This window comes from Emys orbicularis, chromosome 1, assembly GCF_028017835.1.
Source record: "Emys orbicularis isolate rEmyOrb1 chromosome 1, rEmyOrb1.hap1, whole genome shotgun sequence".
Classification (NCBI taxonomy): Eukaryota; Metazoa; Chordata; order Testudines; family Emydidae; genus Emys; species Emys orbicularis.
This window is the reverse complement of record NC_088683.1, coordinates 336976991-337003018: the sequence shown is the minus strand read 5'-3', so window position 1 is coordinate 337003018 and position 26028 is coordinate 336976991. Positions and strand designations below refer to the sequence as shown.

General features: G+C 42.5%; 1 protein-coding gene across 4 annotated transcripts in view; it reads left to right on the top strand.

Annotated features, from left to right (window-relative positions):
- The window catches only part of YAP1 (Yes1 associated transcriptional regulator), a 148073-nt gene that overhangs the window by 55773 nt on the left and 66272 nt on the right, over positions 1-26028 (top strand). For 3 of the 4 annotated variants that reach the window (XM_065406198.1, XM_065406188.1, XM_065406179.1), the window contains exons 3-4: positions 17163-17278; positions 25204-25317. In XM_065406198.1, the coding sequence (XP_065262270.1) occupies positions 17163-17278; positions 25204-25317 (230 nt within the window). The remainder of the gene's footprint in view (positions 1-17162; positions 17279-25203; positions 25318-26028) is intronic. The other variant, XM_065406206.1, reaches the window with a different exon arrangement.

The window sequence follows — 26028 nt, the reverse complement described above, 5'->3', positions numbered from 1 at the left end:
ACTTCTGGCTCTGTTGATTTGTTTCCTTATTTCCTCGTGCGGGTATCGTAGTTTTGAGAATGCTTGGTGAAGAACTTGTAGGTGTCGGTCTCTGTCTCAAGGGTTGGGGCAAAATGTGGTTGTATCTCAGCGCTTGGCTTTAGACAATGGATCGTGTGGTGTGTCCAGGATGGAAACTGGAGGCATGAAGGTAGGCATAGCGGTCGGTGGGTTTTCGGTATAGGATGGTATTAATGTGACCGTCACTTATTTGTACCGTGGTGTCTAGGAAGTGGACCTCCCGTGTAGATTGGTCCAGGCTGAGGTTGATGGTGGGGTGGAAGCTGTTGAAATCATGGTGGAATTCTTCGAGTCTCTTTCCCATGGGTCCAGATGATGAAGATGTCATCAATGTAGCGTAGGTAGAGAAGGGGCGTGAGTGGACGAGAGCTGAGGAAGCGTTGTTCCAGGTCAGCCATAAAAATGTTGGCATATTGTGGGGCCATGCGGGTGCCCATAGCGGTGCCACTGGTCTGGAGGTATATATTGTCACCAAATTTGAAATAATTGTGCGTGAGGATAAAGTCACAGAGCTCAGCAACCAGTTGTGCTGTGGCATCATCAGGGATACTGTTCCTGACAGCTTGTATTCCATCTGTGTATGGGATGTTTGTGTAGAGAGCCTCCACATCCATGGTGGCTAGGATGGTGTTTTCTGGAAGATCACCAATGCATTGTAGTTTTCTCAGGAAATCAGTGGTGTCACGGAGATAGCTGGGAGTGCTGGTGGCATAGGGCCTGAGTAGGGAGTCCACCTATGCGGACAGTCCTTCAGCGAGAGTGCCAATTCCAGAGATGCCAATTCCACAAACCTGGAAATCCTGGACACCCCATCATCGCTTCAGTTCATTTGCAAATTTGACACCATCAGCTCAGGATTAAACAAAGACTGTGAATGGCTAGCCAACTACAAAAGCAGTTTCTCCTCCCTTGGTGTTCACACCTCAACTGCTAGAAGAGGGCCTCATCCTCCCTGATTGATCTAACCTCGTTATCTCTAGACTGATTCTTGCCTGCATATTTATACCTGCCTCTGGAAATTTCCACTACATGCATCTGACAAAGTGAGTATTCACCCACGAAAACTTATGCTCCGAAACGTCTGTTAGTCTATAAGGTGCCACAGGACTCTACCGCTTTTTTTGGGGGGGGGGAGAGGGAAGGGGGTTAGCGTCTCTCTACTTCTCCCTCCCCATTCTCTAGCAAACAATATCTGCTTATTCATTCAGAGTCATGGAACTCTCATGCCCTGTAGGATCATATCCAACATACGAAGAGAGATGTGGGGTGATTACCTGGTCATGTTTCCACAACCTTCACCAAGTTTTACAAATTAAATATATGGGCCTTCTCAGTCCCTGTCTTAGGAAGGAGGATTCTGTATACTATGCTGCTCCAGTAACTAAAATATTAATTTTAAAAAGACACATAGCTACCTCTTAGTCATCCTTTGTTTTCCCCTCTTGTGACAAAGTGGTATCGAACATCCCATTATAACGGATCTGTGAACTTTCCCTGTGAAGAGTAGGAAAATTTGAGATTACCTTCCCTGAAAGTTCCCTTTCTTCTAGAGGGAAAGTGGGAAAGTCCTTAGGTCCAAACTACCTAGCATGAGAACTGAAAGAGTCTTAAAATTGTCATGCACTTCTACATTTTCTTTGTAGGACATTTATGTAGGTTATATGTATGTATGCCCTCTGGAAAGTGGGGTGGACTTTGATGTTGGCTGTGCAGTAGGAAATATTTATATGAACTTCTTATTCTATCTAATAACCTGTGAATTAACGTTTTTAAAGGGTTTAGTTTTACGAAGCAGCTTTGGAAATATCACAGATTGGTTGGTTGGGTCTTCAGGAGTGTGGCCACTCCCAATCTCTCTTGATGTCAAATTAAATTTAAAATAAAACCCAACAACTTCAGACTCACTTTTATTGTGATGTGACTTTTAAAAAATGCCATCTGAATTTTGCATTACTTGGAATTTTGGAACTGTGTCCCTTCTTGACATCCGAGTTGACATATGCACTGCTAATAAATACTCTTGTTACATGCAAATAACATTTGGACTAAGCATAACTTCCAAAATTGACATGCTTTAATTGGTTTCATCATAAACTTGGCCAATATTTGAAGGAATCAGCAGAGACGTACCCCTTCTAGACATTGCGTATATACATAACCTAGATATGTGGCTTTCTTCACTCGTCTTGTCTGGCGCTAGATGTTGGATTTAGGGCATTCATTTCTCATGTGTTTACATTCCTTAATATGCTGGAGCTATTGTTATTGATTGTGTTCTAAGATTGCCTACCCATCTCTGTTAAAAGCCTGATGTTTGTTCTATGCATTCGATACTAAGACTGAACTCTTTAACTTAGGTATAAATAGTCTTTTGAGCTCTAGCTTATGTCCTATACTACGTTTAATATAGCCTTTTTAGGGAGCATGATGATTCATTTATCTCTTTCATTGCTTCTGTAGATGTTTAAGACATACATGAACCTGTCTGTAGTTGGTGTTTGTGCTGCATCAGTAACTGGCAAAGATATTGTAAGAGACTTATGAATCAAGTGTAGGGACTGTGACAATTGGCCCTGGTGTCAAGTGCATAAATGAGCTATTTTGTAAAATCAGTTCATTTAAGGAGGAAATAATAATGTAATGTTGGTGCCAGAGCTCTGTGAACAAATTCAAACATTGGATGCTATGTTCTTGCAGAGCTTTCTCTACGCTGTTGTTCAAAGTGAAAGGAAAAACTCTTTCCCATCAGGCAACATATTGTTTTCATAGATCTGAACACTATCAGAAGTACCTACGTACTAGATGCATAAAATTAGATGGACCAGTTGATGTTAAAAGAAGCCGACATGTATCCATTACAGTATTTAAATTTATTATTGGAACACATTTTATTGCCATCAATGACAGTTTATTGCTTTTTTCATAATTTAGGTTGTTTTTCACTTCCACCTGTTTTTTATTTGATTAGTTGATAATTCTTTTAAGTTCTCTTTTAAAGACCAGTAACATTTTATATATTTCCATAAATTTGGGAATCTTATGGGGATTAATAACTGAAGATTTTCAGAATAGTAGTCTTGTATGGGTTTATCTTCACTCCATAACTTCCCAAGGAAGTGACATTTTTATGTTCCTCACATTTTTAGATTAGGTTGAAGTGGGAGCGGGCACTTGGCAGACTTATGTGACTTTTTTATGCATAACCTTCCAAGCCAAATACTTCACTGTTGCCTCTGTAGAGATGATAAACTTACTAAATGGAGTAAAAACCATGAGGAGTACTTGTGGCACCTTAGAGACTAACAAATTTATTTGGGCATAAGTTTTCGTGGGCTAAAACCCACTTCATCAGATGCATGGAGTGGAAAAGTGAAGTAGTTACCTAAGATTGTGGGTGAACACCAATGGTCATACTTTTAACAGTATATTTTAGCACTTTTTGGGAAATAACTGTTTGGCACAACACAGTTCATTACACTTTCTAAACTAACACTCCTGTAAAGCCATCTCTCTCTCTCTCATGTGCACTTGTGTTTTGAGAAGGCTACTGATATCTTTTTTTTGTTTGAGCAAGTCATTTTGCAGTTTTGAATCACTATTTCAGGGGTGGGTAACCTATGGCACGCATGCCGAAGGCAGCACGCGAGCTGATTTTCAGTGGCACTCACAGTGCCTGTGTCCTGGCCACTGGTCCGGGGGGCTCTGCAGCTTCATTTAATTTTAAATGAAACTTCTTAAACATTTTAAAAACCTTATTTACTTTACATACAACAATAGTTTAGTTATATATTATAGACTTATAGAAAGAGACCTTCTAAAAACATTAAAATGTATTACTGTCACGCAAAACCTTAAATTAGTGAATAAATGAAGACTCGGCACACCACTTCTGAAAGGTTGCCGACCCCTACGCTATTTTATAGACCATCAAATCTGGCCCTTACATAAATATACATATTACATATATCGTATATACTCGATCATAAGCCGGTTCATTTATAAGCCGACCCCCCCAAGATGGATAAGTATAAATGGAAAAAAAATTTGACCCATTCATAAGCCGACCCTATAATTCGGGGTCAGCAAACTTTGGCTCCCGGGCCATCAGGATAAGCCGCTGGCGGGCAGAGATGGTTTGTTTACCTTGAGCGTCCACAGGCATGTAAACCAAGTGTCCTGGCGCGCCAGTGGCTTACCCTGACGGGCCTGGAGAGCAACTGGCGGGGAAATTTGGGGGGGGGGGGAGAAGCTGGGGGTCAGGGGAGTAACCCCTGTGACCACCCCCGATGTAACCCGCCCCAGCCCGGGACCCCCAAACTCTCCCCATCCCATCCCTTCCCACCTTATCTGGGGAGGGCCAGGGGAGGATGTCTCTGGCCTAGTTGGAGCTGCTCCGGCAGGCTGAACAGCGCGGCCGCACCCTACTCCAGTGGGCCAGACCGTGCGGCGCGGCTGCAGCATGTTCCAGCGGGCTGGGCCGGGCGGCGTGGCCGCAGAATGCTCTTGGGGGCGGGGCTGAGTGGCACGGCTTCAGCCTGCCAGCCCCACAGCTGCAGCTGCTTCGGAGGCTGGGGGGAGAGCAGCGTGGCCAGAAATGGAGACACTCTCGCCCTGCGTCTTCCCTTCTGGCTCTGCTGCCTCTCCTTGCTCCCTCTGTGGGGAGGGGCTGTGTCCCACCTCTCCCTCTCCCTCTCTATACCTGTTCATAAGCTGACCCCCTTCTCTGGTGATTCCCTTTATTACTAAAAAAAATTCGGCTTATGAACGAGTGTGTGTATATATCACCAAACTCAAGGTTACACATTTGATTATTGAGTTTGGTGATTCTTTACCCCACTGTTCCTGGAATTCTGAGTAAGCATACTTGACAAATTGGAAATGGAATGGGTGGTGGCACAGGCTGGTACTGTGATTTAAACACATTGTTTCTATGAAGAATTACGGAGCAACTTTTTTACCTCTATGTTATCGTCACCTGATTTCATTGCTGTTCCAAATTAATTGGCAATAAAAGCAGCTTTCCAAATGAGAAAAATTGCTTAGTCCTAGCTATTTGAAGTATTTTTGACAGGGGCTGCAATCTGTTTACTCTGTATTGAATGTAAAACCCTATTTATATAAGCAATGGTTAAAAAAATAAAAAACTCTTGGCTTATGATGTCTTACTTGCATTTGATAAACATGGATATTTCCCTGTCTGTTTCCTAATGGAGCTGAACTTCTGATAGTTTGTGTACTAGCTTTGTTGGTTGTCAGCACAACCTTAGACATCCTTGCATTAAATTAGTTGATGTTTCACAGCTAGCCGGGGACAGTGATGCTATTTTAATTGGCCCTGCAATACTTGTGGATTTTTTCCTATTGGTGGGGAGCGTTGGTAACATGCCTTTCCTGGTGGCAAAGTGGGGATTTTTGTAAATATGAATTAATATTTTTCACTGCAAATGACATTCACCACTATTTTTATAACTATTTTAAAGTTCAATGGGTCAGTGAGTTTTGGCCTAGAATTGAGCGTTCCTTTTTTTCCCTTTGGTTTCCTGTTGAATGTTTTATTCAATATCTTTGGTAAAGCTACTGGAAAAATTATGTTTTCAATTTAATCAGGATGTGTAGCTATGGAATGTTATCTATATTGTTCTAAGAGCTAAATTTAGGATGAATAAAATATTTATGCTCTTTGGGAATATCAAAATATCTTGGTTCAGCATGTGGAACAATCTTCATTTATATATTTAGATTTACTAAAGGTCTAGGTGCCTATACAACAATTAAAAATACATAGAAAAGAATACATTTTTTTAACTAAAAGGAAGTACCCAAGGTCACTTCACAATATTATACGTTTAATATTAACAAAACAGTCCATTTAACAATTAAGAACTTAAATTAAATGCTTCTGAATAAACACTCCAAATCCTAACACACCTTTGAGGTTGTGATTGACTTGTATTTGGTATCTGTTTGTACGCAATTATTTAAAAGTATGCTTTGTATCCTAAAGACAAAACTTAGAATTGACTTCTTAAAACTTTTTACTTGAATTACTTAGTGCATTCTAATCTATTCTCTTTAGTCTCAGTAAATTGACTTTGTGGAATCTGTGGTAAATCTCTACATAATCCCATAAAGGTGTAAACTTTCTAAGGCGGGGTAGGCAACCTTTCAGAAGTGGTGTGCCGAGTCTTCATTTATTCACTTTAATTTAAGGTTTCGCGTGCCGGTAATACATTTTAACATTTTTTTAGAAGGGGTCTCTCTCTAAGTGTATATTGTATAACTAAACTATTATTGTATGTAAAGTAAACAAGGTTTTCAAAATGTTTAAGACGCTTCATTTAAAATTAAATTAAAATGCTGATCTTACGCCGCCAGCCTGCTCACCCCGCTGGGTGGGGGGTTCAGGGCAGAGGGCTGGGTGTTGGGGGGGGACTCGAGGTCAGGGCAGAGGGCTGGGTGTGTGGGGGGGTTCTGGGCAGAGGGTTGGGTGTTGGGGGGGACTCGAGGTCAGGGCAAAGCGCTGGGGTGTGGGGGGGTTCAGGGCAGAGGGCTGGGTGTTGGGGGGGACTCGAGGTCAGGGCAGAGGGCTAGGGTGTGTGGAGGTGCAGGGCACAAGGCTGGGTGTGTGGGGGGGTTCAGGGCAGAGGGTTGGGTGTTGGGGGGGACTCGAGGTCAGGGCAGAGGGCTGGGGTGTGTGGACGTGCAGGGCACAAGACTGGGTGTGGGGGGGGGTTCAGGGCAGAGGGCTGGGGTGTGTGTGGAGGTGCAGGGCAGAGGGTTGGGTGTTGGGGGGGACTCGAGGTCAGGGCAGAGGGCTGGGGTGTGTGGACGTGCAGGGCACAAGACTGGGTGTGGGGGGGGTTCAGGGCAGAGGGCTGGGGTGTGTGTGGAGGTGCAGGGCAGAAGGCTGGGTGTTGGGGGCAACTCGAGGTCAGGGCAGAGGGCTGGGGAGTGTGTGGGGGGTGCAGGGCAGAAGGCTGGGGTGCTCGGCTCGTGGGGGTGCTCCCAGCCCCCTGCCCTGAGCGGCTCATGGCAGGGGGCTGGGAGGGATATGACCTGTTCCACCCCCTTCCCCCAGGCCCGTCCCTACCTCTCTCTGCCTGCTCTACGGAGCAGCGAGCATGCTGCGCTCGGCTCTGCTCCTCTGGGAGGAGGAGGGGCCGGAATGCACCACGTTGTGCGAAGAAGCAGGGGAGGAGGGAAGCTTGGCTGCCGCAGGACCAAGCTTCTGCCTCCTGCCCCCGCAGGGGAGAGCGGTGGGCGGGGGGGGGCTGAGTGGGGCGGGGGGCTGGGACCCCCTCCCCACCGCTCTCCCCTGCGGGGGCAGGAGGCAGAAGCTTGGTCCTGCGGCAGCCAAGCTTTCCTCCTCCCCTGCTTCTTCGCACAACGTGGTGCATTCCGGCCCCTCCTCCTCCTCCTCCTCCTCTCAGTGGGCAGCAGCGTGCCACTCAGAATCGGCTCGCGTGCCGTGTTTGGCACGCGTGCCGTAGGTTGCCGACCCCTGCTCTAAGGCAAGGATTGTCTATTTTGTTTTGTTTGTACAGCACTTAACAAAATGGTTTCCTGGTCCATGACTAGGGCTTTTAGGCACCATGGTAATACAATAAAAAGGAACTAAAAAGAAATAATTGACTAGGTTATGCAAAGTTTAACTATAGTTTGTACACACAATGTTGGTGCAAGTTCTCAGGGAGAAAGAATACATCCTGTTTTGCAGTATTAAGGCTAGGTGCGCTTATTGTACATAGTTGTAATGACAGTCAGATTAATTGCAAATTCTTCTTCGAGTACTGGTCCTTCTGTGTATTCCACACATGGGTACACATGTGCACCATACACCCTGAGATCAGATTTCTAGGAAATAGTGTCTGTTGATTTGCACATGTACAGTTGTTCTCCTCGTGCTCTGAATCAAGGGTATAAGGGGACGTGAAGACCAATGTGTCTCTAGTTCCTTCTTACCGTGATATGGCCTGAGTCACAATCCTCTGTGTCCAAAACTATTTTCATCTAACTTCTAATCTGTAAGTACATGTGTTGTGCATAGTTTTGGTGTTTTTAGTCTTTTAATGTTTATAGTTAGTGGAGTTTTCCCCACACAGAAAGGCCATGCCCAGAGTTGAGAGGTTCAGGAACTGTATCTCCTGCCCCTGCTCCTTCTCCATCAGTGACAAAGACCAGCGCTGCCTTTACTGCCTTGGGATATATCATATCACTACCAAGTTGTCACTTATTCCCTCCCCAAAATCACAAGGGATCAGAGCTCCATCTGCAGAAACATTTCATGGAGAAGTCAATGAGACCCCAGTTGGATCCAGGTCAGGGAGATTCCCCTGTATGGCAGCCTCAGACAGCAAGCAGCGCCCCTCTATGCATGAGCCCTGGAGCAGAGGCCAAAAACATTAAGCTTAAGAAACCCTCTCACAAGAGTAGGGGACATGAGGATAAGCATAAGGATAGATTCCCATTAGATCTGCCTCTAAGAAAAAGGATCCCTGTCTGCCTCAGTCCAAGGTGCACGAGTCCTTGCATGCCCTCCTAAAGACTCAGGTTCACAAATCTTCTCACAGAGAAGAGAAGTTGCAAAGGAAGAAGGATCTATTAGCTCTGGCTCTGGCTCCAACTCACAGGCTGACAGATGGGCACACGCAGTCTCTGGTTGGAAGTTCTATGTTGGACTTCCATTCGATGGCACCCAGATACTCCAGAAAGGATCTGCCAAGAGCTGTCTCCTTAGATTTGCTGTATCCATTGATCCAACCTTCTGGACTCCTCAAACTCCAAGACTGAGACCTTTACCTCACCGGAGCATATTTTTGTCTTACCCTACCTATAATCTCCTGTTCTCTCAGGTCCGTTCCTCCGCCTGAACATTCTGACAGAAAAAAAACACCTCAAAGAGTGATGGCCTCTCTCCTACCCCATCCACAGACCGGAGCATGCTTCCACTGGTACTGTTGGTAGAATTTGAACCTACCTTTTCATAAGATGAGTCTGATGTTCTGGAGGAATCTTCACCCCTTTGAGAGAGTCCAGTCTGGATATAACTTTCTCAAGGTCTTGGAGCTGTCTTCCTCCCAGAAATGCCTAACCAGGGACTATTGGTACCCAAAATCTTGGGGCCTTCCTCAACCAGTCGAGACTTCATACTGGCCCTACTGGGGCTCATAGATCATACACTAGAAGCTCTGGATCTGGATGAGAATCACACCATCCCTCTTCCCCTGATCAATACCGCCCAGCCCATCAGAGTACATGGAGGAGGAAGTTGAGTTGGCTCCGCTGGACAGTTCCAAGAGGTGTGTCGTCCTCAGCACCAGATGAGGGAATCACTGTCATCCCTGTCTCCGCCTGATGACCACAGGGAATACCAGGAGCTCTTGCAGAGGGTGGCAATGGAGCTCAGGATCCCTCTTGAGGAGGTCAGTGACATGTAACATAGACTCCCAGACACTTTAAAAACCTCTGGCCCTAGCACGGTGGCCCTCCCAGTAAATGAGGCCATTAATGGAATCTGCCAGCCTCCTGTGCCCTGCAAGGGGCTAAAAACATTATTAAATTCCAGCTGAAAGGGCAGAGTTCTTATTTACCCACCCAGTGCCCAATTCCTTGGTGGTGCAGGCAGTCACAGAAAGATCCAGGTGGCGTCAGACCAAGACAACTCTGTCAGATAAGGGTGCTAAATGCCTTGATTTTTCTGGGGAGGAAAGTATCTTCACTGACCAGCCTTCAGTTTAGAATTGCTAACTACCAGGCTCTGTTAGCAAAATATGAATTCACAAATTATTCCATACATCTGGAATTCAAGGGCAAACTTCCGCTGGAGGATGGGGCTCAATTCTAAGCCTTCATTCATGAAAGCAAATTGGTGGCTAAGTTTTTGCTCCAAATGGTGATTGCCATGGCTATAGTCATGAGGCTTAGCAATTTGGGGTTACCTAGGGAAGTCCAGGATACCAGGAGGACTTGCCCATTGATGAGTCTAATTTCTTCATTGAAGAGATGGTTGAGTCACTACACCCACATAAGGACTCTAGGGCAACCCTACTCTCCCTGGATATTTACACCCTGGCTTCGGAGAGAAAGCACCATAAGCAGGTTTATAAACTTAGACCTCCCCGTCAACACTTTTGTCACCTGTGCTCTTATGAACTGCCATGCAAGAGGGTACAAAAATCCAGATTTGTGACTTCTTCCACTTCAACTGCTGCCACTCAACCCCACCCACCATCCAGGTGTTCCTTTTGATGGGATGCTCAAGAGCCACATTCCTCTATTAGTACCATCCTTCACTGCCCCCCAAACCTTTGGTGGCCACCTCACTCACTTCGCTCACAACTGGAGGGCAGTAAGGTTGGACAAGTGGATGCTAAGGATTATTCACTCCAGCTACACAATCAAGTTTGTGTCTCCTCCCCATCACAAACCCCCTTTTTAGGGACCACTCTCATTAGGAGGTTTTCCGTCAGGAGGTGGAGTCTCTTCTTCAGCGAGGGGCTATAGAGCACAGGCCACCTCAACATCAAGGGAAAGGGTTCTATTTCCCATATTTCTTTTCCCCCCAACAAAATCAGAGGTTGGAAACCAGTTCTCGATCTATGACAACTCTTCATCTTTGTTTGAAAATCAGAATTTCTCATCATCACGTTGGCATTAATAATGCCTTTTCTCAAGGAGGGTACATGGTTTGTGGCTCTCGTTATGAAAGATGCCTACTTTCATGTGTGCGTTCTCTCATCCCACAATAGGTTCCTCAGATTCCTGGTAAGACAAGAGCCAATACCAATTCAGAGTGCTCCCATTCAGTCTAGCTACAGAAACCAGGGGCTTCACAAAGGTCTTCAGTAGTGGCAGCTTGGATGAGCTTGGCAACTGGCTTCTGACGGGTAGCTCCAGCAGGAAGGTTCAGTTGGCGACCCTACTCCTAATTCGTCTGCTACCTTCCTTGGTCAATTTGAAAAATTCCACTTTGATTCCCACAAAGACCATGGACTTTATAGGAGTAATCCTTAACTTGTCTACAGCAAGGGCCTATTTTTCTATGGAAAGATTCTGAGGGCAGGTCTATGGTACAAACTTACATTGGCGCAGCTGTGCTGCTGTAGCATGTCTGGTGAAGACGCTGTAAGATGATGGGAGAGAGAGCTCTCCCATTGGCTTAATAACTCCACCTCCGTGAGAGGCAGTAGCTATGTTGGTGGGAGAGACTACACGGGGTTGAGGTGGATTTTTCACAACCCGGGGCGACTTAGTTATATCGAAGTAAGTATATAGTGTAGATCAAGCCTTAGTTGTGAACAACTTGGTAAGACAAGTCACTCTTAGACCACAGTGAAGGTCTGCCTTTCCCTACAAGGCCACATGGCCTCATGTATTTACGTAACACCGTTTGCCAGGCTCCAATTCCATTACCTACAGGCCTAGCTGTGGTCTGTTTATGAATACTAGGGTAACAATTCCCACAAAGGTAATGGCTTCTCTAGTTTGGAGGATAGAACAAGTGAGTGTGTGGGAGACCCTTTCCTTATACCCACACCTGATGTGACCATTATCACGGATGCATCTCTCATAGTTAGGGGAGCCCACATGGATAAACACATTGCACAGGGCACTTGTCTCTTAGGATGCCAGGATGCATATCAGCCTGCTAGAGAGTGGTACATCTAGCCTGCAACACATTTCTTTCACTCATTTGGTCCCACCATATCCAGATGATGTCAGACAACATGATAGCTGTTTTCTACATAAACCGGGTGGAGCAGGATCCCTTCTTCTCTCTGTAGCAGCATATATACCTTCTAGGTGTGCGGAACTCTCTGGCAAACAGTCTCCACAAACCACGAATGGGAGATATGTTGTTCTGTCCTGAACAAGATCCCCACCCATCCTTGTGCCTGTTTGCCTCCCAGACAAACAAAAAGTTTCCTCTGTACTGCTCAAGAGCAGCTCTGGGCCAAGGCTCTAGTGTGACGCCCTTCTGGATGAACTACCTCAGGTATCAAGTATCAGAGGGGTAGCCGTGTTAGTCTGAATCTGTAAAAAGCAACAGAGGGTCCTGTGGCACCTTTAAGACTAACAGAAGTATTGGGAGCATAAGCTTTCGTGGGTAAGAACCTCACTTCTTCAGATGCAAGTCATCTGAAGAAGTGAGGTTCTTACCCACGAAAGCTTATGCTCCCAATACTTCTGTTAGTCTTAAAGGTGCCACAGGACCCTCTGTTGCTTCTTACCTCAGGTATGCCTTTCTTCCTATCCCAGTGATATCACCGGTCCTACAAAAAATTCACCACAGCAAAGCTTGGGTCATTTTTATCGTGCCCAACTGGCCCAGGCAGTTTTGATTTTCAGACCTATGAATGTCATGCCGGTGAGAGGTCAGCTACCCCAACCCAAGCTCTCTTCATCTCACGGCTCCACCTCCATATTTGGATGGGTGTCAGACCTGGAACATACATGTTCGGAGTTTGTTCAATCTGTTCTCAATCAAAGTAGTAGAAAGGACTCCATCAGAAAATGCTGTCTGGCCAAAGGGAGACATTTCTCCACCTGGATACAGCAGAACCAATTATCCCCTGAATCCAGGGGATAATTAGTCCAGACAGTCTACTCACTCTTAAGATATCAGGTCTTTCCATTCGCTCAGTGCAGGTCCATCTTTCAGCAATCAGCACTTTCCATCCTCCATTTGAAGACTATACTGTTTTCACTCATCCCACTACAGCCAGTTTTCTGAAGGGCCTCATTAGGACATTGCCACCAGTGGCAAAATGAACAACTCAGTGGGATCTTAATCTTGTTCTTGCAATACTTACCAGACAGCCTTTTGACCCGCTCACCACCTGCTTAATGTCCTATCTCTCTATGAAAGTTGCCTTCCTAGTCACCATCACATCAGCCAGAAGGGTGAGTGAACTGGGAACGCTTACAGCAGGCAGACCCATCATACACCGTATTTCGTAAGGAGAAGGTTTCCCTTCATTTCCACCCAAAAATCATCCCTTAGACAATTTGAGTTTCATTTCAATGAACCTATTCACACACCAGTATTCTTTCCAAAACCTCATGCTTCCAATGAGAGACTACTTCATTCTCTCGATATCCAATAGGCTTTGGGGTTCTACCTGCACGGAACAAATCAATTCTGAGAACACCTAGACTATTTGTTTCTTTAGGGAGCAACCTAAAGGACAAGCATTACCTGCTTGTAACAAAGTGGCCTCTGGCGGGACACAACTGAGAGTATCAATTCAAAACAAATTGCTTAGAGCAGAGCAGTCACAGCCCAAAACTGGGGGTCCTTTATTACTAAGGCACACCAAACCAGCCAAACAGAGAGGACTTTGCTTTTACCCCACTGGCTAACCAGAAGTCATACAAGCAATTCCCTCAGATACTCCAGTTCCCTTGTATCACCACCAGCACCGCTCCTTACGGGGATGAATGTTTATGAAAACCAATCCCCCAGTAAAAGAAAAAAGGTTCTCCCGATCCCAAAGGACCAAGCCCCAGACCCAGGTCAATATAAAAAATAAGATCTTACCCACAAATCATGCATTTGCTAGTCCTTTAGAATCTAAAGTCTAAAGGTTTATTCATAAAAAGAAAGAAATATAGATGAGAGCTAAAACTGGTCAAAGTAAACAATTACAGCAATGGCAAAGTTCTTGGTTCAGGCTTGTAGCAGTAGTGGAATAAACTGCAGGCTCAAATCAAGTCTCTGGAGTACATCCATAGCTTGGATGGGTCATTCAGTCCTTTTTCAGAGCTTCAATGTAGCAAAGTTCTTCCAGAGGTAAGAAGCAGGACTGAAGACAAAATGGAGATGATGCAGCTGCCTTTTATAGTCCTTTTGCCATGTGGCTTGTGCTTCCTTTGTTCCAAACACAAGCTGCCCAGCACATGGCATGGAAAAACCTTAGAGTTCTTTCCATAGGCATGTCCCTGCATGCCTTGCTGAGTGTCAAGTGAAAAAACAGATTGACAGAGCCAGACGAGTACCCAGAAGTCACCGCCTACAAGACAGGCCCAACAAAGAAAATAACAGAACACCACTAGCTGTCACCTTCAGCCCCCAACTAAAACCTCTCCAGCACATCATCAGAGATCTACAACCTATCCTGAAAGATGATCCTTTACTCTCACAGATCTTGGGAGACAGACCTGTCCTCGCTTACAGACAACCCCCCAACCTAAAGCAAATACTCACCAGCAACCACACATCACTGAACAAAAACACTGACCCAGGAACCTATCCTTGTAACAAAGCCCAATGCCAACTGTGTCCACATATCTGTTCAAGTGACATCATCATAGGACCTAATCACATCAGCCATACCATCAGGGGCTCGTTCACCTGCACATCTACCAATGTGATATATGCCATCATGTGCCAGCAATGCCCCTCTGCCATGTACATTGGCCAAACCGGACAGTCTCTACGCAAAAGAATTAATGGACACAAATCTGACATCAGGAATCATAGTACTCAAAAACCAGTGGGAGAACACTTTAACCTGTCTGGCCATTCAATGACAGACCTGCGGGTGGCTATCTTACAACAGAAAAACTTCAAAAACAGACTCCAAGGAGAGACTGCTGAGCTGGAATTGATATGATGTGGGCGTACCATGGATTTATATAAGGGCAATAAGATACTCTCAGTCTTATTCTCTATCCCCTTTTTAATGATTCCTAACATCCTGTTTGCTTTTTTGACCGCCTCTGCACACTGCGTGGACATCTTTAGAGAACTATCCACGATGACGCCAAGATCTTTTTCCTGACTCGTTGTAGCTAAATTAGCCCCCATCATGTTGTATGTATAGTTGGGGTTATTTTTTCCAATGTGCATTACTTTACATTTATCCACATTAAATTTCATTTGCCATTTTGCTGCCCAATCACTTAGTTTTGTGAGATCTTTTTGAAGTTCTTCACAATCTGCTTTGGTCTTAACTATCTTGAGTAGTTTAGTATCATCTGCAAACTTTGCCACCTCACTGTTTACCCCTTTCTCCAGATCATTTATGAATAAATTGAATAGGATTGGTCCTAGGACTGACCCTTGGGGAACACCACTAGTTACCCCTCTCCATTCTGAGAATTTACCATTAATTCCTACCCTTTGTTCCCTGTCCTTTAACCAGTTCTCAATCCATGAAAGGACCTTCCCTTTTATCCCATGACAGCTTAATTTACGTAAGAGCCTTTGGTGAGGGACCTTGTCAAAGGCTTTCTGGAAATCTAAGTACACTATGTCCACCGGATCCCCCTTGTCCACATGTTTGTTGACCCCTTCAAAGAACTCTAATAGATTAGTAAGACACGATTTCCCTTTACAGAAACCATGTTGACTATTGCTCAAGAGTTTATGTTTTTCTATGTGTCTGACAATTTTGTTCTTTACTATTGTTTCAACTAATTTGCCCGGTACCGACGTTAGACTTACCGGTCTGTAATTGCCGGGATCACCCCTAGAGCCCTTTTTAAATATTGGCGTTACATTAGCTAACTTCCAGTCATTGGGTACCGAAGCCGATTTAAAGGACAGGTTACAAACCTTAGTTAATAGTTCCGCAACTTCACATTTGAGTTCTTTCAGAACTCTTGGGTGAATGCCATCTGGTCCCGGTGACTTGTTAATGTTGAGTTTATCAATTAATTCCAAAACCTCCTCCTTATGCTCTAATAAATTTGTTAGTCTCTAAGGTGCCACAAGTACTCCTGTTCTTTTGACCTACACATTGTATATGTTCATATCAGTGCATGATCTTGCATACCAAGTACATTGGAACTTAGACATGACAGGATGATGTATGGATGGAATGTCTGCTTTAAATCTGGATATCCCTGGCCAGTTTAGATTTCAGTATTAAATTTAGTACTTCCCTATTGGAAATGGGTTATATTGGACATGCCCATATGTCCCAAAGAAAGCCAAAACACCAACAAGGTCCCTGTCATGATGCCTAGTGTGGAAAATCATTCCTGACATCAAATTAGGTGATTGGTTGAACACTGTGTAATAACAATACTTGCTGTAGAAAAGATTATTGCATATCTGAGTTTGATATTTTTATGTGCACTTTCAGAGCAATCCTACTGTATGTGTTATGGAGAGAATATGGTTATTTATCCCAGTGCATAAATAGCCTTCTCTTTCATATTATAAACATATATTAACATGACAATGAAGTTGCTGGTGGTAAACTTGATATGGCTTCAATATTTGTGTGAACGATGGCTATGAATGCCATCCCCAGCTTTTGAGCAAGTTACCTTAAGATCAGTAGTTCCTACTTCCCGAAGGGGTTTGTGGAACTCTAGTTGTCTGCAGAGCACTTGCTGGTGGTCTGCAGAAAGCCATCTCATCAGATAGTTGTGGTTCATCCCTTACTGTTTACCCCAATAAACTGAAAAAAAGCTAAAAAAAAAAAATTTTTTTTTAAATTTTACTTTTCCAAGTGTATAGTTGCTCTGGTTGCAACAGTGAGGCTCTTCAGTTGTCAATGAGAGGGAAAGTGATCCTCAAGACAATCGCTTCCAAAATATGGTCCACATAAAGAAAAAAATTGGGAAGCCCTCATATTACTTAACACTCTGATAGACTGTACTGTCTGATCAGTCTCTAATGATTTACTGATTAGCTGATTAATAGTCAATGCTTGGGGAATTAACACAATACTAAGTTACTTGATTCTGCGTGAGATTATAGACATAATTGTTTTTGTTTTGAAAGATTTTGAAGTCACATCTAAACATGAGAAAGTAGAAGGTAAAAAAGATTGTGAACAGATACTTTAAAACACAAAGGGCCAGATTCTTATACCCTTAATTCTTATAGTTCTTCTCACCACCATTGTTCCCAGTGGGATCAATGAGACTGTTTCTGGAGAAAGTGCTACTTACTAGAGTAAGGGTTTCAGAATCTGGCCTATAGAAAGCCAAGGAAAAACTAACTGAAGAAGGTTTTTTGCTAATAGTTTTGAATTATGCTTTTGCTGTGTGGTTTTTCTAATCTCTGTTTTAGACTTTGTCTACTCTAGCACAACATTGTTGTGAATACACAAGACTTTGTCTAACTCTGGTTTGTTTTGTCTCAGTCACATTGATCAAACAACAACATGGCAGGACCCTAGGAAGGCGATACTTTCACAGATGAACATTACAGCCCCCACCAGTCCTCCAGTGCAACAGAACATAATGAATTCAGCATCAGGTAAGCAAAAATATATAAATATTTATATTTCAAAAAAAGGCATTACAAATGCATAAACAACTCTTTGATAAAATTTCAAGTTCTGCAGAAACAAAGTACAATTCCTCTCAATGTCCCTGCCACTACTAGTATCTTTCCACTAATTTAGAAACATTATTTTTCTTTCATTTTTAAAATGTAAATGCATAAATCTTGATGCCTTAAGCAACTGGATAATGTGAGTTGAAGAGAGAATGAATTTGTGACATCAGCACAAGTGTAATTTAATTTTTGTTGTGCTTTCTAAAATGGAAGATTCTAATGTTTTAAGAGATGAGGTTGTAAATTAAATCTCCCTCCTAAATATTAAATACATTGTTTATTTTCTTTTCTCCCCTTGGAGGTGTGCTTGCACATATCCTCCTGCCTTTTTGAATTTTGTTCTTCCCACCCTGCTGTTTTTGAAGATATCCCCACAAAAAGAAAAGTCCTTTTGGCAGAGGAAATGCAATGTTTTCCTCCTTCCTCCTCAATTCCTAAGGTCCCATATCATGGTGACCATTCCTTTAGCTGATGGAGAACCAGATTTGGCTTCTCCTGGAGCCTGTCAACACAGCTTTTTAAGCTATCTTGTGGGGCATCGCTAGAAAGCAATGCAAGGTGCTCACGCCCATGGGCTAAAATTCACTATTTTCCAAGTGCTCCCTGGCCCTGCTACTCTAGCAAGCAAGCAAATCATCTGGGTCTCATTGCTAATTTGTGACAGCTGCTGTGGTTTTCCTCGTGTTTTGTCTGCTCCTTCCTCTCCGAGTCTAATTTTTATTTTATCTGCCTCTCCATCACCACCATGTCCTCAAGTTCATTCTTGCGCCTCTTTGGTCCTCTGCGTATAGATTCATATATTCCAAGACCAGAAGAGACCATTGTGATCATCTAGTCTGACTTCCTAAATAACAGTCCATTGAAGTTCCCCAAAATAATTCCTAGAGTATATCTCTTAGAAAAACACCCGATCTTGATTCAAAAATTGTTGGTGCTGGAGAATTAACCACAACCCTTGGTAAATTGTTCCAGTGGTTATTTATGCTCACTGTTAAAAATGTGTGCCTTATTTCCAGTCTGAATTTGTCTAGCTTCAACTTCCAGCCATCGGATCATGTTTTACTTTTCTCTGCTAGATTGAAGAGCCCATTATTAAATATATGGTCCCCATGTAGATACTTACAGACTGTAATCAAATCACCTCTTAACCTTCTTTTTGTTACGCTAAATAGGCTGAGATCCTTGAGTCTACTGCAGTAAGACATGTTTTCTAATCCTTAAATCATTCTCGTGGCTATTCTTTGAACCTTCTCCAATTTATCAACATCCTTCTTGAATTACGGGTACCAGAACTGCATACACTATTCCAGCAGCAGTCGCACCAGTGCCAAATAGAGGTAAAATATCCTCTCTTCTGCTCGAGATTCCCCTGTTTAGAAGAGCCTGCATCTGGTTCTCCGTTTAGACAAGTTTGTATCTGTTTTATTCTGTTGCTTACACACTATAGACAGCAGCAAAAGATTAACAGGCATGAAATAAGATTGAGCAGTTTGTGGCTGTGACTTTTGAAGGCGAGGCAAGTCAAGCCATTGTCTTGACTTACTGCTAGCTAGGCGATGGGATGGGATAGCACTCTGAGTTCAGTCGGAGTTCCCCCATCCCTGAAACAAGTGAAGAGATCTTGGATGGATTTAAGGAGGTCATGGCTCAGTGCAGTTAAAAATCCCAGGATTTCTCTTATCTGAAAAGATAATCTAACTCAGCCATGACTTTTCCATTAATGTATGGAATGTATGATGGGAAAGCTACAGACATGATTCCCCTGCAGGATTCTTTACCCGGAGACTTCAGAGGAATAGGGAAGGGGAAAATGAGGCATTCCCACTGTCGCAACCCTGATTTATTTATCTCTCTGTTTATACCAGAGAACTAAATTTTCACTGCCGAACTGTGCTGTTCTGTATTCTAAGGTGTCTTTAAAGACTTTCATCTCACCTTATTGCAGAGATTGAGAGGAAGAAAATGATGTCGATACTTAGTGAAGTGGCACACAATGCAACTTAGAATAAACTTTAAAATTGACCTTTCTCTCTCTTACCCCCACCCCCACCATGATGAGCGTTAGCAAAAATTGTTTTTTAACTCAATATTTATTGAAGGGCCAGGGAGCAATCTATCAAGTCTCTGTAATGTAGGCAGTCCGTAAACACACTCAGACACTTCTCAAGAAGAACTGCTAAAATTCAAAGTCAAACGAGCAAAATGCAGATTAGTGACCAAAGGAAGTTAGCCAGGGGCCTTAGTAAGTCAATCTTGCTGTGGACACCATAGAGGGAAACTAAAATAGATATGTGAGTTGTGGTGTCTAATACTTCTGGGAAAATAACCTTGTTTAATGCAAGTCCATGAATGTTAATGACTTAGTCTGTTTTTTTTAAAAATAGGTTTTCTGCATTGTAGATCAATCTAGTAAATTCTGCCCTCAAAATCTGATTTTGATCAGCTCTGTAAAGAAACTATGTAAAAATTAACACAGGGTTCTTTGTCATATTTTTGTCTGGTCTAACTATTGAGCTTAGAAAATGGGATGCCAAGTAAACACTTCAGCTGACATAATTTTTTTATTTAACCCTTTTAATTCACTTGGAGAGTTGATAGTTCCAAAATTTGCTTGTGTTTAACAAAAGTACATTGTGAGAGAATTGAATTCTAGGACTGCATTCATTGTAAATTGATTCTACTGCTGACAACCCAGTTTGATTTAATGTACCTAATGTTTTAAAATAATTGATTTTTTTTAACTAAAGCTTTCATATTTTGCCACGTATACATGGTTCTATTACTTTGTTGCTGAGTTTGATAATTAATGCTTTCTTAAATGTCTGTGTAAAGAGTGCGGGAAGTGAAAGGATGAAATGGGCAACTGTTAAGTGTCTTCCTTTGGGAGGGGCAAGGATTGTTTTTCTATGTTAGTACAGCACACAGGACAATGGGACCTCAAGCTTTTTGGTTGCTACCATAATATAAATATTTACTATTATTAGTAGTAATGATCTTAAAAGTTTTCGTAAGTTTCCTAATTTGAATAGTTATCCTCAGGAGTTGGTTTGTAAGGGTGGAAAGTAAAGTTTATTGATGCCTTGATGCCAAAAGTTGGGATTTGTTGGCATGAATATTGTTACTGGCAGTGAAATGTGATCTAATGCTTCGTGTTCCAGAGATCTCAATATCCTTTAAAAAATGGTTAGACTGATGGCTGCACTCTTCCTGGTTTGAGCTTGCTCCATGTAACCTGGCTAAATTTCTTGAACCATACCGGTGGGAAGGGATGTTGCAGTATTATCGACAAAATAATCTATTTAATCTTCCTGTGTCAAATTGGACTAAATGAAGTAATTGAAAATTCCCCACGTCATCAACAATGGGAAGAAACAACTTGTTTTTGTATGTGGTCTATTTACTAGTAGAGATTGGTCTTTATATTTGTTTTTGGACTTCTCTGCTGTACCACTGAAAGCCATACAGATTGAGAGTTCTACAGCAGATGTTTTCAACCTTTTTCTTTCTGAAGCCCCCCACCCCTCCAACACTCTATAAAAACTCCACGGCCCACCTGTGCTATACCAACTGGTTTTCTGCATATAAAAGCCAGGTCTGGCATTAAGGGATTGCCAGCCGGGCAATTGCCTAGGGCCCCATACTACAGGGACCCCTGCAAAGCTACGTTGCTCAGGCTTCAGCCCCAGCCCCAGGTGGCGGGGCTCAGGGCCCTGGGCTTCAGCCCCATGCAGTGGGGCTTTGGCTTTCTACCCTGGGCCCCAGCAAGTCTAATGCTGGCCCTGCTTGGTGGCCCCCTGAAACCTGCTCATGGCCCCCCAGGGGGCTCTGGACCCCTGGTTGAGAACCACTGTTCTACAGGAAAAGCTGCATAGCTTTAGCTAGTCTCTTATTAAAATGATATAAGGTGCTCAGGTACCTTAGTGAGATACAGATATAAATTTCAAAATAAAAATATCCATGTCTGTTTCCTGTGCTATCACAGTTGATAGAACTGGTGTGGAAGATTTTGCACAAAGGAAGTGTACAAGTAACATAATTGTATCCTTTGAATCATTAATTTTATCCATCAGGCTGCTCAATTTGCCCTCTTCAGCCAGCATGTAGAGATGTTACAAGTGTAACTTGGCAATAGATTTTTATTTTAATGCTGTCCATCAATTCCATCAGTGTGTCATCTCCCTTCCTTTTGCCTTCTATTCCCCCTCTCCCCCAAGGAATTAATTTTCTTTAGTGGTATTTGGTAGAAATCCTCAGAACTTAAAGCTACATTTTAAGTGACTGTTAAATTGGGTCAGAATTTAGCAAGGAAATGGCCATGTGAGAGAGGCGGACAGAAGCAAATATACATTTTATAGCTCCTTGTGGGTAATATAGCAGAAAATGAACCAGGACCCTGTGGAGGGTGTAAATTTCAACTGCCTTATCTTGAGGATTCCTGCTCATTTTTAGTTTCAAATTTACCTTTTCTCCATACAGTTCATGATATTGTGTACACTGCTTTTGTAAACACTGGATATTATATGTGCTTATCAGGAAACTTAAGAAGAAAGTGTGTAAGAGATCATCATACACTGGGCTACATTTATTTAGAGGTGTGCCTCTCATTTTGGGAACTTTTCATGAAATTTAGCCATGGCAGGTTTATGACTCTGGTCAGAGTCTCATGATAGAAAATTGAGATTTGAAAAGTAGTGGGGATGAGGGAAGAAAGGTTCCTGCAACCTGCAATGTGTTTTGCTTTTTCTCATGTAACAATAAAGGTGAAGGATGTACAAAGTTATTCCATGTGCATCTTTTTAGACTCTGCTTCCCATGTAGTGTTGGACATCTTGGTGGAGTTGGATCATTTGATATTACAAAGCACCTAAAAGTTCTTGGTTGATAGGATCACATAGTTGGCTGGCTGATGGTTATAGATAGTTATAAAGAGAAGCTATTCCACTGTCACCCTTGTGAATTGCTCAGAAATTTTTATTTAAAAATAAACCTTCAAGGTGTTTTATAATACCACTATCTGGATTAGCTGACTTTTACTACTAGAGTTTAGCTGTTGCTTTAGTTTGACAGTTTGTTGATTTATGGACTGTTTGGTCTTAATTACTTAATTGTTATCAAGTTGGCAGATGTAAGTATTTATGTATATACCTCTACTTGCTGTATGTATCACACTTAGTAGAAATGTCTTGTTCCTTTCCTGCCCTATCTCCTTCTCTCTTTAAAAATTAGACATTGTAAGGTTTGTTCACTGTACATTATTGAAACTTGTTTGATATACCTTCTGTCCTCTTTTTTTCTGCCCCTTCTTTTGTCTGGCAACTACATGTTCTGTGTTTCCTTAATTTATAGCCTCAGTTATTCAGGGTAGGGACAGAATTTAAAAAAAAAAAAAATGCTTTGAAATACCATGTATTTACTACTTCTCACAACACAAGAACATGGGGTCACCGAATGAAATTAATAGGCAGCAGGTTTAAAACCAACAAAAGGAAGTATTTCTTTACACAACGCACAGTCAACCTGTGGAACTCTTTGCCAGAGGATGTTGTGAAGGCCAAGACTATAACAGAGTTCAAAAAAGAACTAGATAAATTCATGGAGGATAGGTACATCAGTGGCTATTAGCCAGGATGGGCAGGGATGGTGTCTGTAGCCTGTTTGCCAGAAGCTGGGAATGGGAGACAGGGGATGGATCACTTGATAATTACCTGTTCTGTTCATTCCCTTTGGGGCACCTGGCATTGGCCACTGTCAGAGGACAGGATACTGGGCTAGATGGACCTTTGGTCTGACCCAGTATGGCCATTCTTAAGGTCTTATGGTCTTAGATGTGGAGAGAGCAAGGTTGGTCTAGTGGTGATGGTCTCAGTCTGGGACTCGAGACCTGTTTCTAGTTCTCTGTACTGCTACAGACTTCTTATGTGATCTGACCCTAGCAGACAGGTTAATTCCTTGGGCTTCAGAATTCTGGGACACAAATCCCATGAACGGTTGACATGGGTATTTTCACATCTGTAAACCGGCAGATATCCTCTTTATATCTGTGCACCGTGTTTGTGGATCGCAGATGGATGCAGATCCAAATTTGATATCTAAATCCTGAAAATCTGCATATCTGCAGATATCCATACAGGATTCTACAGAGAAGGAGGTGCAGAGCAGCCAGTTGGCACCAGAATGGAGGAATTTTAAGCAGAAACACCGTTTAAATGGAAGCTGCTTGGGTCAGGGACTATTCCTATGTATTTGAACAGCACCTAGCACAATGCAGGCCTGATCCTGATTTGAGGCCTCTGAGTGCAAATACATATTAATTTATTCTTTAAAAATTCTCAAGAAAAGTTCTCTTAAGATTAAGCAAAAATCCCACAACTGTAACTTTCAACAGTAACAGGAGTCTAAAAGAAAATGACGAGGAAGGGTTATTTCAGTGTTAAACTGATAAAATAAATACTATTTTTTTGTGTCATTTCACCTACCTGCATTGTAAGTTTAGAGTGATTGTGTGTACATACCAGTCAGTTCTGTACTATATAGGACTTCTAAAAACTTAGCCAAACACTTACCAGCCAACCTTTGTAGATTGTTTTTATTGGCATTTTGTTGCATGTTAGATTGAAGAGGAGGGGGAGAAGAGCCTGAGTCCTGATGGCTGTTGGAGGAAGTTCTGTTTAATTTTATCTTTCTTCTTGAAATTTGTGGCAGAGGCACCAAGAACCTTGTATAAGCACCCCTTGTTATTGTTTAAATCCAAAGAAATAAGGATGGTGTTCTTTCAAGTATCTAAATCACTTATACACTTCCAAAAAGTCCCACCCTAAGTTAAATAAATTTATGTCCCAACATGTGGCAGGTAGTTTACGAAGGCAGAAGACAACACAGTCCCACCTCAAAGAGCTTACAGTCTAACTAAAGAAAATACAGATGAATGATTGGTGGGGAGGACGGGGGCGATGACATGATAAACTATAGGTGAGAACGAGTAGCGTTCATGAGCAGTGTTGTAGTGGCAATTCTCTAATCCATATCTTTCATGTCATTTGGTAGCCGAAGGGCCGGAGAAGACCCTCATGTTTCCTCATTCAGGCATAGCCCTTGGAGTCTCCTACGGGGAGATTTTGAGATAACATGCACAGGCCTAGTTGCTGGGAGTGGGGCATAGCATGACCCTTCCTGTCTCCTTCAGCTTCTGTGCATTTGTGTTTCTTCTTATTTATTTGCTCTTCCTCCACTTTCTCATCACTTTTTCTCTCCCTCCTTCCCTGCAGTATCATGCCTTGCATCTGCTGCGGCCTATAGCACTTTCGCAGTGGTGGGGGATGATTCCGGTAAATTTTGCTCTGCTGCTTATGTTGGAGGAGCAGCAAAATAAAACTTCAGAAGAATCATGTCAGTTTCATGCTGCTGCTGAGCCTTACTTACCAGAGGAACTTTCACCATTAGAGGGGGAGAATTACTTCCTATCCTGATACAATTTCAGGTGCTCATACTGGTTTCATTCTGGCAGGCTTGACTTATTGCTGGTTTTCTATTTTAAAATTCCTTTACCCCGAATGGACCCTAGCAAAGGAATAAGTGCCAAAACATATTAAAAGACACAAAAGTTATAAAATCAAACTCGTGATTATAAAGCATTTATGCCATTTTATTAAAAATCTGATTTGTATGATTTCTTCATCCCCGCTTCTCTGCCCTCCTCCCAGGACTGTTAGACATGAGCTTGAAACTATTTGTTTCATGTACTGTTTTACATGTAAAATGTTGGGATATTTTTTTTTTTATTTAGAGCTATTTTTGAGCTGGAGCAAACAAGAGCCTACTATGAATTCCTTCCTTCTATATTGCAGGCCCACTCCCTGATGGATGGGAACAAGCCATGACCCAGGATGGAGAAATTTACTACATAAACCATAAGAACAAGACCACATCTTGGCTAGACCCAAGGCTTGACCCACGCTTTGGTAAAAGTTCATCTCACTTAAGAATTTTTTTTATTCACTTTAGTTTCAGTCACTTTAGACATTTTCATTTTGCAGGCACACTTCGGAATATTTTTAGCAGTAAGATTAAAATACTTTGATTTGAATCACATACACCCTAATTACATCCTTTAAAAAATAAGTATAAATTCATATTCTCTCTGTCATCTAAATCTTTGATGCCAGGGGTCAGGACTTCACCAGTTGCTTCATAGGGCTACCAACTTTTGTGGCATCCAGGAATTACTTTGTCAGAATAAAGCATTTGATCCAGGCTCTCTGTTCTCCCACAATTGCAGATCTTTTACCAGCTAAAATGATGCTTCCAAAAGAAATATTTACTTTCCTTTATGATATCCTAACGAGCTCATTAATAATAATCATCATGCTGTCAAAATCCATTTGAATCACACACCAGCTTATAATTCCAGCTTGCTACAGTGATGATCATGAGAAAGCTGTCCATTTTTAAACAGTATTGAGAGAAATATATGATAGTGTTGCTTGTTTCAAAATCTCTTATTTGAGGCATGGAAAATAATCATTGGTTACTATTTTAGTAAAAATAGAATTATTAAAATCTTTTTAAATTAGAGGAACTAATCTTTCACTTTTTTTGGTAATGTTAATTTTCAGGCAAACAATAAGAGAAGGTTACAAACTTTTCAACCTTTTTAGGCTGCGAACCACTTT